We start from the raw sequence: 17,713 nt of genomic DNA, 5'->3' as shown, positions 1-17,713 counted from the left end.
ACACACACACACATATTCTTACAGAGTGAGCAAACAACCCTTTCCAATAGTACATAAAAATATATTCACATTAGGGCAATGGGAAATACATTTGCCTGAAATCTAAGCCTATGAAACAATATTCCCTTGTCAACAAAGAACTGAACAAGGGCATTCTCAGGGTGTGTAGGGATGCAGCTATAAAAGCAAAAACTCAGCTCAAATTTAAAATGGCCAGACTTGTCAAAAACTACAAGAAAAGGTCTTCAGGTACATAAATAAACAAGCGAGAACAAAAGGAAAATACAGGCCCACTGAAAGGAGAGGTGAATTAGTCACCACTGAAAAGGCAGAGGCTCCCAAAACTTACACCTCTGTCTTTACCACAGGCATTACCTACAGCCAAAGCCAGCATTCCTCCCCCAACATCTCAGCTTTCCTTAAAACACTACAGAACAAGAGTCCTTCAGTGGCAGCCTTTCAAGGTACCACCTCTGGCCAGCACCTCTGACTTGGGAGAGCCAAAAAAGAGCCAGGAAGACCAAACACAGGGAAGAGCTGGAGGAATCCTGGCAAGGAACCAACTTCAGAGATTGACACAGCTTAATGGGCAAAATATTGGAGGTAACTGCTGTGAAAGAGAGCTGTTCTTGAGGAAAGTAGTCTTCATTTCTGGTCATAATTGTGATTTTTTCAAAATTACTTAGAACTAATGAGCAAATAAGCTCTTCATGCACTACAAGCAGAGAAGCATTTCTAAAGACTGTATTTTCAGACCCAGCAAGGCACTCTTCTCTTAGTCAAATGCAGCCATTTAAGCTAAATTACACACGCTCGTGATCTTACAGAATCTTTCAAACATAATTTTTTTGTGAGCAACCACCCTACAGGCTCCACCAGGAACAATAAACAGGTGTTTTCAGAGACCAGAAGAGTTATTTTTCATATCGCTACTGCACTAACAAATATTGCAGGGAGCTTTTCTGCTTTATTAAATCATTCAATAGCAAACCTTCCTTACTAATAATAACAACTCCATCTGGAAAGATGTAAAACATTAGGTTTAGTACAATGAGATGCTGAATGTAAAAAGCAATTATATCAAGAGAAATAGGATCAATCTGATCAATCTTAGTCAAAATGTACAAAAACAACAATTCAAATAATAGGGGTATTTTACAAAGATTTACACACACGCACAAATGTACTGATAGCTAACACTATCAGTCTCAGCAAAGTGATATAATTGATATTCAGCTCTATAATTCATTTTAAGGCCTTAATCCCTGGCTTTCTGATATCCATGTTACCCTTGGTTAAAGTTGGAACAATGCATTAGTCTAACTAAAAATTTCTTTTAAAGCGTCTTTTTTCATTTTTTCTTTCCTCGTGCCCTCATTAAAGCTGAGGGGAGCTCTCAAGATTACAGTATGTTTTCACTAGATATATTTAACTTTAAATACATATACCTAATATTCTTAAGGGTAGTGCAAATACCATCAAGCCAATTATGGTTTTGCAGAAATTAAATCCTTGGTTTGCAGCAAGCTATGTAAAAAATAATCTTTGTTAAGAAATGTTGTTGACAGATAAATTTTTATCAAAAAAAATAATGTATATGAATCCTGAAATCAGCAGTAGTTTTAAAAGTTCTTTCTGTACTTCACTGGCTCTCCAGACAGTGGTTCTATTTAAGGCAGCACCTCAAATGTATTGTTCTAGGTTACCACAATAACTGGGACATAGTGTAACACAATTTAATGTACAACCATTATAAAATTGAGAACACAAGCATTTCCAGGTAAACTCTTTTTTGCCTTCTCTGAGCACCTACAGCACCCTGAAGTCCTGTATTTACACCTCAAAGCCATGATAATACAAGCATCAGAAACTGTTAAAGGTCACAATTTGACAGTATCCTTACCTTGTACTTTGGTAATAAGAATGTAACTACAAAAAATAGTTATTGCTCCTACAAAGCATAAGAAGTCTCAAAAACTGCCATAGTTCACAGACATTTATATTGCACATGGATGTTCTGGGTTTTTCTTTGAACAGGGCTCTTACTCTGTAATCATATGTAGCATCTGGATTCTCATCACAGGCAATAACTTCTGGAGCCATCCAGTATGGAGTCCCAATAAAAGTGTTTCTCCTGCCAACTGTCCTGTCCAGCTGAGCGCTCACACCAAAATCCACTGTGGGTGAGAAAAGAGTAAAATGAAATAAGAGGGGGAAAATAATGCAATGATTGCTTTTGCAAAGTGATTTGAAAGTAAAGCCCTGTAGATGTCCCACATGGGAGGACCATGCTGAAGAGAAATAAGAGGATTAATCCTGAGGGCAAGTGAACCCTCATGGTTCACACACAGTGTGCTTGGGCACAAGTGTCAAGGGACACAGCAGCACACAATCACCTCTCCTGTACCCCTCTTCCTGCTCTGCCTGGACAGCAGGGAGAGCACAGCTGCAGAAGTACTGCCTGGGAGGCTGAGAAAAGGCTATTTATTCCCTTCCCACATGGTGAAGCCAAGCACCTTTGCCTATACAAAAACAGCTACTTCCCAAAGGTACCTCTCATGCTATGGGAAAATTGTATGCATAAACACATCCCTTTCAGACCACCTCCTTTTCTGCTCTAAAATTGGACAACAAAAATAATCTGCAGTTCAGCAAGCTCCTCTCTGCTTTAATGCACAGAGCAGAAACATCAGTGAGAGCAAAAGATGAGGATTATTCAGGAAGTGCTAACTCGGAGCACACATGCACACAGGCTGTGAAAGAGATGCCCATTTCATTACAAAGCAATTACATCATAAAGGTGTTTTCTGCCTTTCATTTTGCCCTGCTCATGATGACAGAGCTGCATGTCTTTCTCTACCAGTAACTGCATCTGCCCTAAGAGGGCTGTGTCAGCTTCACTGCATCCACCATCTGACAGACTGGTGTAGACAAGCTCAGTGGAAGCAATGGTTTGGAAGCTACCATGCTCCATTTTGGACCAAAGGAAGGAAAGCTCTCCTGAGAGCTTCCTCCTCCAGCAGCCGGGACAACTTCCCATGCCTCATGCTGCAGGAAGGTGTAATGCAAACCAGAAGGGATGTGGGCTGGGTGGGAGGGTTTCAGCATGGCTCTATATTTAACGAAAAAAAGGTGGCGAGTGTAGCGTGATACAAACACAGAAGGTTGACATGTGCACTAACTGAAAGAGACAAATTAGAAAGGAAACAAAAAAAAAAAAAAAGAGTATGTCCACTTGGCAGGAGAGAAGAGGCCAGGGATGAGCACGATTTTCTGCAGGCATGCCAGAGCTGGAACTGTGTTTTGAATTCAATGCCACAGCTCCCTTGAGAGTGCTGTCCAGATCATATATTTGTCCAGAACCTGAACAGCAGGTGCTATTTTAATTAAAACAAAATACAAGAGAGACTCCTGTCACTTCCCAAGTCCAGAATAAAGTGAATTAGAACAGACTCAAGTTACACACAGCTCAGTGGGGGAAACAAAATTATCCCTGCACTGATTCTGGCATGAAAACCAACATCTTCTAACAAAATTCAACAACAAACTGTGCTTTGTCCTCTCCAAGCAGGAGGAAATACATGCAGGCTGTCATTCCACATGGAACCACTGACAGAGTAGTCATGCTCTAAAACATGTTGCAGGGCTCTTAAAGGGTGAAATTAATTTGGGAACATCATAAAACTAAAGGCTGAAAAAATGAGGAAGTGGACATGTGTACCTACTTACCAAGTTTCACTTCTGCATTCTCTGTTAACAACACATTTTGCCCTTTGATATCCCTGTGAATCACATGATGGGCATGAAGATGTGCCAACCCCTGCATAAAGGACAAGAGAGGAAGGAGAGGATGTTCAGAGTTAGGCTCTTGGCTCAGCAACAGACTACCCATAACCAGCAGCCCCAAAGGTCACAGCACTGTGCCTTAACCTCTTGCAACTGGGTGCAATGGGAGCTGCAGCACACCACCCACACAGCTTTTGGTGATGGAGCAGAGACACAGGCCTCAGCTTATGCACACCCAGTACCTAAACACAGCCCAACATCTGCACTGTGCAAACACCTCCCAGCTGTCCTGTGAAGAAAGTTCAGCCCCCACGAAGTCTCCATGCAATTACATTGTAAATGACATCAGTGTCGGTGTATGCCACTGACTTCTGACGTGCACAGGGTCACACAGAATTTAGCTGGGAAAGGAGGTGGAAGCAGAATGGAGGCAGCATCCACATGTATATATGCATCCCCGAGAAGGAGGTGGGGGTGATGGACTGACAGTCATGTTTGAGGGCAAGGGAGGACAGATGACAGAGAGATACTGTTCTGCTAAACTGCAATTCTCTTCTCTAGCCTCCATAAACATGAAGCCAGATAATTGTACCTCAGGAAAAAAAAAAAAAAAAACGCAAAGGAAAAAGAAAAATAGCATAAGCTTTATACTTTCCAAAGGAAACAAAACCTCCTGGCATACGGTGCTTTTTGTTGAGACAGCACCTGGATACATGCCCCAAAGCATTAGCCATGTGGAGGGAGGGCTGAGAAAGACATATGTTGCATTTTACTCTCTAATGTAATTGGGAGAACAACAGGCAACCCTCTTAGCAACTGCCTGTATTTTGGGCTCTCCTCAGTTTTCTGCTTGGAAAATTGTAGTCTCCAGTGGGATCATCTTGCCTGTTCTGTTGCCCTCATAGTCTTTTAATGTTTTGTGAAAAATAAAGGAATAGAACCTTTACAGCTGCAAGAGGTTAAGAGAGTAGTGGTTGCTGTAGAGAAGTATTTCTTAACACGTGTTCTTCATTAACTGATCATTTACCAGTTTGCCTACATAACCATTGGGCTGTTTTCCTTTTTTAAAGCAGTTAATGAGTGTGACAAAAAAAACCACCATCCACTGCTTCTCTTCCACACCTCACAGGCAAATCAAGTGAACAGCGGATGTCCCTGAGACCCTTCTCTGACTGCTAATGCTAAGTGTGGTCTTATTTTTCACAGGAATGAAGGTTTTTCCACAGCTTCACACAGGATATTTCTTAAAGCCTTCTGCTACTCCAACTCAGCCAGAGAGATAATCGTCTGTTCTCTCCAGAGTACCATTTAACCTTCCTGAAAAAATACATTTGGGGCTGCAAAGGGCTAGGAGGAGACAGGGGGGCTCGTCTCCACTTTCCTGCAGTCCCCAGACCTTTCCAACCACACATGGATCCAGTGGGTCGACCTTCACCTGTGTCTCCACCTACACCAATCTTTGGCACTTTAGCTCCTTTTAACTTTGTGTTACATGACTTCTCTCCTCCACCTCTGACAAACTCTGTGTTGAATCAGGGTTTGAAACATTGCATTGTGTGTTTAGCACTCCTTTTTTCCAGATATTTCAGTTCCTTATAGTCAGTAATTAATGCTCTTTTTGCAAATCTCTCACTGGAATGAGAAAATAGTTTTCCCCGACTCTTTTCTGAGGTAAATAATTTTTTCCTCTTCTCAGCAACTGTTTGACTGCTTTATCTAAGGAGGATCTAGGATGAATGCAACATAACACTGAACACCTCCAAGCCCATGTCTCTCAAACCAAGGATAAGATATTCCTGCAGAAGTTAGTTTTTCTCATATTAAAGCATACTAACAATTTGTTTTGAAATATAACTTCTTCCTTGTAAACAACTTAAAACATGCCAAACATCAGCAGCTGGGCTCTCCTCTCGCATTTGAAATTAGAGCAAGAGACCAGAACTACGTGTCTCCCTCCATCCTCATCTTAAAAATTGCCAATGCACAGCAAATGTGTAACAAAGACAACAGCAGCATTGATTTATGCAAGAGCCAGTGCTCATTTCCTTTAACATAAAGCCCTTCAGAACTTCATTTATGATTAAGCAATTGAACAAACATACTGTGTAGTGGTATGGGTAGGAGGCAATTTGTTTTACAAAGAAGCACAAGCAAAACCATCCCAGATTTACTCAACGAAGCGAAACAAATGCCAATTGAAAAAGCACTTAAACTGTACCAACTGGAAATTAAATATTAAGAGTAATTAGTTAAAGTTTCAATTTTAGAACAACTGGTAAGCTGCAGCCCTCTTCCTGAAAAACAGTGCACAGGGCATAGCCATACATGACAGAGCTGCCTGGTCTAGACAGACTGCAGGGATAACACAAGATGAGAGCACAGCACAGCACAGGAGTCCTGTCTGCTGGCCTGAGCCAACAGCTCTTCCTCCACAGACTTGATTAGGAGGAGAGAAAGGCAGCTGCAAGCATATTTAGAAAAGCATATTCTGTACGCTACTGTGCTACAACGCTACTTCAGCCTCAGGACTTATGGACACTGTTTCACAGCTTCTGCAGTAGGTAAGGTCACTGGCTCCTCTATTGGCTTCTCATGAGTAGAAACTGCAATTTTCTGCAAGGCTTCTGCTACAATGCAGTACCACTCACACCAAGTTAAATGATGTGGAGCAGACATCTATCTGCTCCTATGTACTCTTCAAGTGATGACATGGCTAATGGGATTGATCAGAAACAGCTTCTTGCAGAACCTCAAGCTAGGCTACATTTTTGTAAGACTGTTTCTGTGTGGGGCAGACTATTTTCCTTACCCGGAGAATCTCTCTGGAGATATATGCTATCCAGTCTTCTTTCAGGGTATTCCCTTTTGTGTTCTTCACAAGGTCTGTGATAGAGCCAGCTCCACAAAACTCCATAACAAGCTGCAAAACAAATACCAACATTAAGCACAGGTCTCAGCTGTTTAGCAAAGCAAAATAATCGGGTTACAGCATTGATTTGGGAAGCTCTTATGAAGCAGAGAATGTATTTTACATCTCTGCCTGGAAAATGGATTCAACCAAATGTCTTCAATGTGTGTCAGACATATATGGAATATGTCTCACATTAGTTACCACATTTTCAAGGACTGATTTAATCACTGTAATTTAATGCTGGGAATCTGGATTTGCTCAGCTATGCAGAATGCATTAGCAGAAGAGCACATCCAATGCTGAAGGAATCAAACTGATCACATCACTGCAACACTTCTTATCCTTTAACTTCCATTTATTTATGGAATAACAGTCATCCTGCCATTTCAACCCCAAACTTCAGTCCTCTAGAGGGTGTAGATGAGGTGGGATAAAAAATATACAATCTCAAGTGCAGTTTTCTTTTTACAGTCACATATTCTTACTGCTCAGCTCAGCTGTCTTGTTCCTATGAAACATGTTACTATCCCTCTGGGAAACAGGGGGGAAAAAAGTTACTCAAAGAACAAATCCACTGCTTATAGCAAATCTTGGTTCAGACATCCCCTTAAGGATATGTGATTAGCCTCTGTTATTCACTTATCTAGCAGTTCAGGCAAGCATCAAACTCCTTTAGTTTGTCTTCCCACAAAGTGGTATTTCTCTCATCATCCATCTATAGCCAATAGGAAAAGACTTAGGAACATGTCTGAAAAACATCTGCTTACCCACAGTTGGTCATCATGTCCTGGAGGACTTTTCTTAATGAAAGCACCATAGTAAGTTGCAATATTTCTATGATGAGAATATTTCTTAAGCATATTAATCTCCAGTTTGATTTCTTCTTCTTCATCCTTCGGAAAAAAAATAAAACAAACCCAAATATGTTTAATACATCATGCATTATTGATTTATTCTTCATCTTCACACAAGTAGATTTTTTCTAAACTTCAATTTATACCAACATTATGTTCAGTAAACCCCTCTGATATTCATGCCATCAAAATCCTTTCTACTGAGATGGTCTAAAACAAATCTTGCTCAAGTTTTTAGTGGCGCAAAGAAGCAAATAAAAGACGCAATGGATTTGACCTAGTGATGGAACATGACAATCTGTTTCAAAAGCCCTATGCTTGTAATACCTTTAGCAAATCCATAGCTGGAAGGCTGAGAATTTATGACAAAGGAGTATTATTTCCACCTTCCTCATTTTTTCTCCTTTAATTTTGGAAATTTCAATCAGTTCTATTTAAATGCCAGACAGTGGCTTTGTGAAATTCGCTGCCCAAGCAGGTTCCCATCTTGGTGCCAGCATGGGACTAGCACAGGAAAACAGAGGTGGAGATCAGGAATTCCCCTTATTGCAAGAAAAAGGCATTTGCCTCGTGCACAAGCTTCCTTCTCCTCCTCCATCTGCCTCTGTGGAGGAAGAGCAAGTGCATCAGGAAGAACAGGCAAGGAGCCCAGGCAGTAAACAGGATGCTGAGACACAAAGGCAGAGGAAGGATTTCCCCTGGCTCCCCCCTCTTCAGCAAGGTGCCAAGCAAAGAGCAGCTCAGGTGAAGGGAGGTCAACCCTGCCAAGAGCTGAAATGGGTAACATAATGAAACCACTCCTTGAAACACCCACAACTTGCTTTTGAAGCGATAGTAGAACATGTTGCATGGAAGGATCCACGCACACTTTGAGGTGCTGCCTGAGCAGGCAGCCAGCAGATACAGAAGAAGGAGCAGACACCAACCCACCCCTAACTCTCACTTCCCATACCTAGACAGCAGGAGTCTTCTTCAAGCACCTATCAAGGCAACAAATTAAACGGCAGATGGATATCCCGTCTCCTCCACAATTTTATATCCATAGATACCCAAGCAGAAAAGCATCTACCTTAAACTGATTCCAGGAAGAACCCGAAACTTCTCCTCCCTACGGTTGCTGGCTGATGGGAATGGCAGCACATATTCTGATTACCTTGTGATGTCAAAGCCGATTATATGATAAAATTTTAAGCCTTTAACTTCCTTGCAATTTGTACCACGCTAGCAATCAAATATCCTATTCATGACATACACAGATGTTAATACTAGCTACATGTTAACTGTTTATACACACAGGTACACCAGGCTTGAACAAAAGATGCCACTCTCTGCTACAAAGCTAACAACTATTTCAAATACTCTAACAGTGGGATGCAATGCTTACTCGTAAATTATTATGACAGAATTCCCAAAAAGCACCAGGGATAAACTATTCTTAAATCTTCTCAGAATGCATCTTTGAACTAAAATACTGTGTATTTCTGGAGCACTGAACAAAATAGTAAACTTTGTAAATCTAAGTTCCCAGTGAACAGCAGCCCTGGGAGAAAGTGGTGTCAGAAAAGCTTTCTGAGCCAAAAAAGCTAACTTGGTGCTTCCTCAGCTGCCTCTCTTGTCCTTGCTCTTTATTTATTTATTCAGACTATATGCAAAAATAAAAAAAAAAAGAGAGAGAGGAGGAATATATGCTTATATTACACTAAACCTCTGAACTATGCATTTAGGCAAAAAAAAAAATTAACAGGAGCATTGTTAAACTTGATGCTTTGGAACTTAATTGCTGGTAGGTTAATATGTATAATTGGATTCATCTGCTATTTTGAACTGACTTTTTAGATAAAAATTACTTCCTACCCTCAGCACATGAACACAATAGATTTTACAATACAATGGGCAGGATGTCCTAAAGGTTGTTTGTGTTTATTTATTGTAACAGCAGCCAAAATGACAATACTTAAACAGGATCTATTTCTGAAAAATAAAGTATTAAAAATCCCAGCCCCCTCCCCTTCAAAATAAAAAATCCTGAAGAACAACCAACAGAAAAGGCACACATAGAGCCAGCAGACTGCTTCTGTGTCACAGCACCTGCTCAAAGGCCTGCACCAGAATCTCTCTGCAGCAATATCTCCCCAAATATCTCCCTGAACCACGACTAACAATGGTCCTACATTCACATGTCAGCCACCTTTGAGCACTTGTCCACAACACACATAGCACCTCACCTACAGTTCAATCCAGTACAAAATCCAGTCTGCAATATTAAGTGGATTCCGTAATTTTTGCCAGGCTTTGGAAGACTCCACTTACTTAGTGTGGATCGATAACTCCCTGGCAATGAATCCTGAAGACTTTGTGGCGACAGGAACTATTATGAGGATTAATCAGCGCAGAAAAGGCTGAAGCACCAGTGTGGTACAGCAGCTGGTGGAAGACTTTACAAAAAGGAAATTAAAAACAACAAGTTGGCCAGACCAAAATTGTTCTGTTCCAGATTCAGGAGTGTTTATTTTTTTCCAGGGTACAGGTCATTTCATCCCAGTGTGGACATCTGAAAGAGGCCAAACAATGTACACCCTACCAGTGTTTACTTCTCCCCACTAACTACAAAAGGAGAGTGAGGTCATTAGCCAAGATGCAGACACCAATCTTGCAGATGTCTTGCATCAGGTTGAGATGAATCCCACCCAAAAATCTCACCGGATAAGGCCATTTCCGCACAGGTCTCCTTATGGACACACGTGCCTCAGGGAGGGTAGGCTGCAGCAGGGATCTCCTGAGGAGACCAAGGTGTTTCGGCAGCCATCCTGGGATTTGGACATGTGAGACAGCCTCAGAGAAGGAAGGTCTGTTACCTCCTCCAGATAACACATGCACTGCACCACCACTTCTAACAGTCCCTCCATTTGTAGAGGCAAGGGTATCACAAAAGCAGAAAATTAAAACTGATTGAGGCAAGAGACTGTTATTCTCATGAAGTAATACAAAAGTACATCCTTTTTTCTTGAAGGAGAGAGGCAGCTGGTGAGCCCTTCCTAGTGATTTTATGCAGCTGGCATCAATTACCACTTTAAGCCATTATCTGTGAATACAAACTCCCATTGAAACCCTCTTTGTCTTCCCTCTGATCAAGCTGGTGGAAGTGCTTTATACTTATACATTTGCTGTCTGTTTGTGACAGCACGTCTGATTACCAGTAATTTTTGCAGTAAGCTATACTTTTGCAAGACCCACATGGTTAAATCAAGCTTGGAGCAGCTTTCCTCTCCCTTTTCATGTGTTTCCCTTCAGAGACTAAATGGATGTGCCAGCATCCCTAGGGGTTTCTAACTGCAACACTCTTTTACCAAAATAATCTTGCCTGTAAAATTAAAACCTGCATATGACTCCTACACAGAAATCCACCTATGTACCTTCAGATAATTTCTAACCATTTGAATTAGCATACTAAAAATAAACCCAGGTGTGTTAGCTATCAGCCTACCACCCAGCAGCACCTGATCAGCTTGCTTACTGCTTTACCACAAAGCTCAACATCCCTTGCTCTTCCATTCATCACTGCACGCTAAATAACCAGTGTCGGTTCTTCTGCGTGCAGATGACAAACAAACTTCTTGTTTTTATTACTGCAGCATTTACAAAATTGCAATTATTTAAGTAGCTGAAGATTTATGTATCTGACCATGGCTGCCACAGGAGAAACTAGTAGTCAAAAAATGCTGAGTGCAGATCCACGTAAGGAAGACTATCAGGTGTTTTCCAAAAGTAACATACCACCCCCTGTATCATTACTGAATGAAAATGCTGATTGTTTACACAAATTTTTAGAAGATAAGGAATTCTGAAACACTTTGCTGGACATTTTTGAGGTATGGAAAAGAAGAGAACTAAGCTCTAGAAATGTCAGAATCGGGGAGGACATAACCAAATGAAAAGAAAAATCACTTCAAGTTTGTCCCTAAACTTCATTGTCTAGATGCCTCAGGAGACCCAGCACAACAGTCCTGACCTGTTCCAGCACTAAAACTGGTATAAGATGTCTATGAGAAGCTCTTTCTGAGAAACACACCTGGAGAAGTAAGGGGGAATAACACTGTTTCTCAAGCTCTATAGCATAATGAAATTATTTCAGGAGCTGAATTTTAAAATTTAAAAAACCCCAAACCTCTTAAAGGTAGAGCAAAGACATTCCTCAGGGCATGTAAGTGGTGACTTTCCATCCAAACTCCCCCACCTGCAAGATCTGTCTGACCGCTGTTCTTGGCTGGATATTTGTTCTGCCAGCTCAAGGAAGAGAAACTCTTTGGACTATTTCCAAAGTTTTTATTTACCCTAATAAGATGAGGGGAAATGTGAATGAGAAAACACAGTCCAGCAAGACAAGCTTCTGTGATAAAGGAGAGAGCCAGTTTACTTATCCTACCAGATGATTTATATGCTGCTTGAAATCTCAAGTGTGAAGCAGAATACAAATTGGTCCCTTCAGTAACTCTGCTTTCTGATTGATTTAAGAAAAGATACAGTGACAAATCTCTGCTCTCCCCGCACAAATGGCATCCAGTCATTTGAAGCTACAATCAAGGGTTTTTTTGGAATTAGTATCACTACCAAACAGTGGAAAGTCAAACACCAGCAAAATGGGATGGAGTGAGGGAAGCCTTCAAAATCTCCTTTCCTTTGCTTTCCCAGTGCTGCTCACAAAGCTTTACCTGCCTATACTCATGGAGCTGCCCTGCCTGGAGAATGGCAGCTGGTAACATTCTGCCTAGGGTTTCAGAGTAAGCTGAGTTCCCAAGCATCACAAGCTCCAGTGGTAGCTTCTGGAATTTTGGACTCTTGAGATCATGGCAGAGTTGGGATCTGTGTAACACAGCAGGCAGCAGCCTCATCCCAGCACTAGGAGTGAAAAGTCACTGCTAACCCACGGACCCCCAGAACCCAAGGACCCCCCAGTGGAGAGGAAACCAGTTTGCCTTCACAGGCATGAAAATTATATGATTTTCCCTTTCTTTTATCATGTACCCCTGACACACTAATTGAAGAAAAACACAAGTCCAAAAGAAACCCCGCTTATTTTCCTTTCTGCTTCCTCTCACTTTTCATTTCTGTCTTCCACTCACATTAAAGAAAAAAAAGTCCTAAAAGACACCAAAACCACAAACAAAAATCTTCCCGGATAAATTGAATCACAACACCAACTTTTGCAAACCATCATTCAGCTTGAGTGTCACAACCTCCCTCCTCTTTGCACTTCAGATGTGGCCAGCATCCATTTGGAGTAGAATCTGTCCAGGACAGAGAAAGTCTGAATAGAGCCTAGCACAATAGGTGACCTTTTCTGCTGCTGGAATCCATAATATATACACTCGTTAATAAAGTTCTCACACACGAGGGAGATGTTTTGGCAAGGAAAGTTGGGGCAGTATTGCACACAGCACAGTACTTGAACTGGGAGCTGTAGCGCTGCCTCCAAGCTGGGAAGGAGGTTGTAATTTCAGGAGGAACCAAACCACAAGAGAAATGATACTCCAAGTGGGTAAGTCCCTGCCAGTGACTGCCAAGGTAGGAAGTTTGTATAAAGCAGAGCAGCTTGCAGTGCATAGAGTGCAACGTGGAAAAACGTGATCCTCTCCAACACCACAACTAAGTGTTGGAATTGGGAATACAACATAGAATAGTTTGTAAGAAAAAATATCAGAAACAAGCTGCTTGGGAGGGAAAGTCTAAACTGTTTTAAATATAAGACTTTAATCAAGAGGTGCAATAAACATTTAACAACTCCTTATACAATCCCTCCTAAATCTTAACTTTCTTATTACATCCCATCCTTCTCGAGAGCCTTTTACAAGCCTTTGAGCTTTGTCACCCTAAAGCTAAATACTTCATGTAAGTTTACTTCCCATCTGTTTCTCTCCTGTTTTACCTTCTCACTCCCAGCATTCTCTGTGCCTGTTTCATTTCACATGCAAGGTCTCTTTTTCACAGATGCCTTACCCACATACACTTCCCACCTTGGCATCAGCAGGTGCTACCTGATTTTTCTGCACTGTCCTTCAAGTCCTTCCCAAACACAGACTTTTCCAAGGCCTTCAGACTGTACCCTCTTATGAAAGGGATCCATCATGCCACACACTCGGTGATGCTGACGGAGCACAAGCCATCCAGCAAGCAGTGGCATGGGTGGTGAGCATCCCTCACCACTGCTGGGAGGGAGCCTCAGCCTCTGCCCCACATCCACATGCACAGCCCATGCAGAGAAAGGCCTTCATGGGTTTTACCATTTGGGAGCTTTCTGGAAACCAGGCATCCTGTCACTGTGAGCAGCCCACCACCCTGCGAGCTGCTGCCGCTGGCAGCACAGAGCCATGCTGCCTTGGAGCAGCAAAGCAGCAGGCACGGTAACTGCGGAAGATGGCTGTGAAGCTTTTTCAAGGGTCAAAAAAACCTCACTTTTGTGAGGGCCGGCTGGCAGAACAGTGCTGTGCTTATGACCACATTCAGTTACCTTCAGTGGCAACATTTCATGAGGCAGGTGAGAAACACTTCCGAACACGCACAAAACAGAAGCTGCTTTGTCTCCCCTTGGCACAACACCCTCTCTACTGCATGCTAAAGGCACTGTGTGAAGCAAGAAAGTAAATGAGCCAAGCTGTTCAGGACAGTGCCATCGCTGAGGCTGCAGCCATAAAGCAGCATTTAAATTAGCTGGACAAAGAGGCATGAGGAAGGACTAGCTCCTAAGCTGGGTCCCGGTGCTCCCCAAGGAGCCTGTGTAGCAGCATTGTGCGTGAGATGGAATCACGTGCGGGCGGGAAGGAGCCAAAAACCACGTAAAGACAATACTTGTCTATTGTCCCCCCTCTAAACCACCTCCTCTGCCAGTCACTTTGACAACAACATTTTCTTTCTTCCCTGACGTGCCTTCGGTGCCTTCACTGGTCACTGAATGAGCTGCTCTGAAGGCACGGAAACCACACCACTGCTGAAGTCCCCCAGTAAAATCCCGGGATGCCACAGGCTTTTCCAAAGACAACCAAGAGAGAAACCTCCTAAGGGTAAATCCCTCCAACTATTTCCAAGGCTAATTCCTGGATTTTACTCATGATTACTTGAGTTTCCTGCTCAGATTGCATGTTTGTCCCAGCTATACAATTCAACTGTCCATCCTCATCAAGCCTAAATTACTTAAAAGTTACACAACAAGCTAGCCTTATACTGACATCTTCCAAGCACTCATAAAAGAGGGAAGGACTAGTCCACTACTTTTGTCACTGTTATTTACACTAAAAATGCCTCTTGCTTTACAATTTCTACATCCAGTCTCAGGTTTCTTGTGATCAGAACAAGCCCTCCCTAGCAGATATTAAAATTAAGCTTGCATGTCAAAGAAAAAACATCTCCTTTATGCCAAGCTCCGGGCTCAGATAATTAGAGGAGATGTAGACACTGGAGAGAAAATAGGCTGATGCACAATGACAAAACGTTGCCCAGCTTTTCTACTTCCAATCTCAGCATGCATTTGATGCCAAGGAAAGCAGCATCTCAGGGGGTGACAGAGACAAGGAAGGCATTTGCCCACTGCCTGGTCCCTGCTCTGCCCTGGGCAGTATGAACCTCCACTGCTCCCAGCTGGAAGGCAGATCTCCTTGCCAAAGGGATCAACACATGAGTCCCTTCCCGCATGTGCAGTCCAGACACTGCTGGGGCTGCAGTTTGGTCCTGGGAGGTGTAAAAGGCTCCCAAGTCCTGCAGGTTTCATGCAGCTGGAGAGATTCAACAAGAAACTCAAGTTCTGGCTTGAGACTAAGCTTTAAACTTAGAGGGAGGCAGAAGGCAAACATCTGAGAGAAGAGAGGAAACAAAAGGTTGAAATGACTGAAAGCAGATTTCCTATGTACCAAATGCCACACAGACATTTTATTAGCAGAAATGTAAGCCAAGAAAGTAAAATACATTAAAAATAGTGGTTGTGGCATAACACTAATATTCTTCTAGTACATATGTAGTGAAACCATATAATTACACAAAGACACTAATTTCCTTACAGGACAGATTTACTCAGTATACAACCTCACACCAACACTGACCAACAAGTCTTGTAGATGAACAGGGAAGAGGCATTTATTTACAACCTCTCTTTATTTCATACTCTGAAGGAAACCCAAATGCTACAAGACAAATAAAATATCCCAACAGTTTGGGATAACAAACATAAAATGTATAACCATGCACAGCCAAACAACAACAGAACAATTGAGAGGATGGAAAAGCGATCCCACTTGGGCTTTCCTAAGGGCTGTTTCACATAGGAACTTTTATCAAAATGAGATGGGGCTGGAGAAGCAGTTCACAAAGAGAAATTCAGCAACTCTATCACATGCCACCATTTCTTTCCTGAAGGGCCTGGCACTGCTCAGTACATTATATTATTTAGGCCAAATGCAAACAGACAGGTTTGCAAAGCAGAGGGGGCAGACTGGCAGTGGTACTCCAAACTCAATCATACATTAATAAATAAATTTTTAAAAATAAATAAAAACAAAAATTCCAAACCAAACCCACAAAACAGACAAACAAAACTACCAAAACCAAACCCAAAACACAGAACAGCACAAACAAGTACCCCCACAACTGCCAGCAGTGAGCAGCTGAAGCAAGTACCATGAAGGAACTACTTCATAATTCCAGGAGACATAGTGCCACCAGTGACCTTTACCCCTCTACAGGACAAATACCACCTCACAGGGACAGACCTGTCCCTCACAGGCACCTTTCCCCCATGTTAAATTGCATTTCCTCACGTCACTTACACTCCAGGCTTCAGCACAACCACTGCATGCCTAAAATTAGACAGAATTAATCCAGGCTTTGGCCGCTTTGGTCACATCAATGGTTAAGACAAGCAAACAATTGCTGGAAGACTACAAATTTTATTATGGTCTTGGTCTTCTGATCCCAAATCAGGTAGTAGATGGAAGAATTTTGTAACATATTGCTAATCCCTCAGCTGTCCACATTCCCTAAGTCTTCTAAGGCTTTAATTAAGGGAACTGTCCTCATTAAAATGCTGTGAGTGCAGCAATTTTTCCTTCCAAATATTTAAAACAGTCTGCAACATGAACAAAGCCCTGCATTTTGTCAGAAAATGAACACTAAGAAAAGCCCCAAGCCTGAAATTACTGTGTTTTCTTTGCAGCCCACCGATTCACTTTTCTAAAGTGACATACACTCCACGGAGTCTGCTACTATGAAGAAATAGATTTAATGCCTCTTTTCAAAAGTGGTGTACCCTTGTCTAAGGTACACCTGCCAGGCAAAACTACTTCTAACAGACAGCTGTCGCATCTGCAAACATACAAGGCCAGACATTGGCTTAGGAATACCTATGCTTAATGCCCATTTTTAGTGCAGCCAGTAACCTATGCTCTGTTTCACACCCACAAAAGGAAAACTCAAAATTCTGCACTATGCTACAGCTTCCAAAAATCTTCTTGTAAGCAAGGATTGGTGTGAGATCATGATCTGACTTATTCAACACAAGGTTTCTTTTGTGAAGCAGCCAAAATATGTAAATTGCCCAGGAATAAAAGAAATCGTCCGATCTGTACATGTGTCTTACAAACACGACTGAATGACACAATGTGAGAGCACAAGTCCTTACAAGTTTTAATTTCAGGTAATCTTTGCCTAAAGGTTACTTTGCACTTTAGCTCCTCTGGTCCAATATTAGTCACCGCTCAGCCTCTGTCAGTAACCCACAGCCTTCCCCCTAGCCTTATGCAGAGAAGTTACTGCAAACCCAAAATACCAGGTGCCAACAGGGAGGACCCAAGAGGTTCAAAGTCCCATTCCTCTCACCTGATGAGGGACAGAAGGGATCTCAAAAACAGCTGTAACACCAGCCCACTGTCAATGTGTTTGAGAAACAGGCTGAATAAAACACTGTCTGCACAGACCACAGGTGGCTGGGATGAGGAGAAGAGAGGAGACCAGACCAAGTCCTACAGGTTTGTCAAATTCAATTTTCTAAATACACCAGAAAATGCCTTTGGTTTCTTACACCAACACTGCAAAGATTGCTTTAAAAGCTGGAAGGAGGAGGCTCACTCCTACTCCCTTTGTCACCATCTCCACCTTCCCTCTTTGTTTTGGTGAGAACTGC

The 17,713-nt window shown here is 42.1% G+C and overlaps 1 protein-coding gene across 28 annotated transcripts in view; it reads right to left on the bottom strand.

The window, feature by feature from the left end:
- MAP4K4 (mitogen-activated protein kinase kinase kinase kinase 4) overlaps window positions 1–17,713 on the bottom strand; it is a 163,872-nt gene that overhangs the window by 50,117 nt on the left and 96,042 nt on the right. For all 28 annotated transcript variants that reach the window (XM_062487889.1, XM_062487893.1, XM_062487888.1 and 25 more), the window contains exons 4-7: window positions 7,465–7,590; window positions 6,596–6,706; window positions 3,730–3,820; window positions 2,047–2,177 (exon numbers count right to left, since the gene is read on the bottom strand). In XM_062487889.1, coding sequence (XP_062343873.1) covers window positions 2,047–2,177; window positions 3,730–3,820; window positions 6,596–6,706; window positions 7,465–7,590 — 459 coding nt within the window. The remainder of the gene's footprint in view (window positions 1–2,046; window positions 2,178–3,729; window positions 3,821–6,595; window positions 6,707–7,464; window positions 7,591–17,713) is intronic.

This window comes from Cinclus cinclus, chromosome 2 (genome assembly GCF_963662255.1).
Source record: "Cinclus cinclus chromosome 2, bCinCin1.1, whole genome shotgun sequence".
Taxonomy (NCBI): domain Eukaryota; kingdom Metazoa; phylum Chordata; class Aves; order Passeriformes; family Cinclidae; genus Cinclus; species Cinclus cinclus.
Note: the sequence above shows the minus strand (reverse complement) of the source record. Positions and strands in the feature narration are given on the sequence as shown.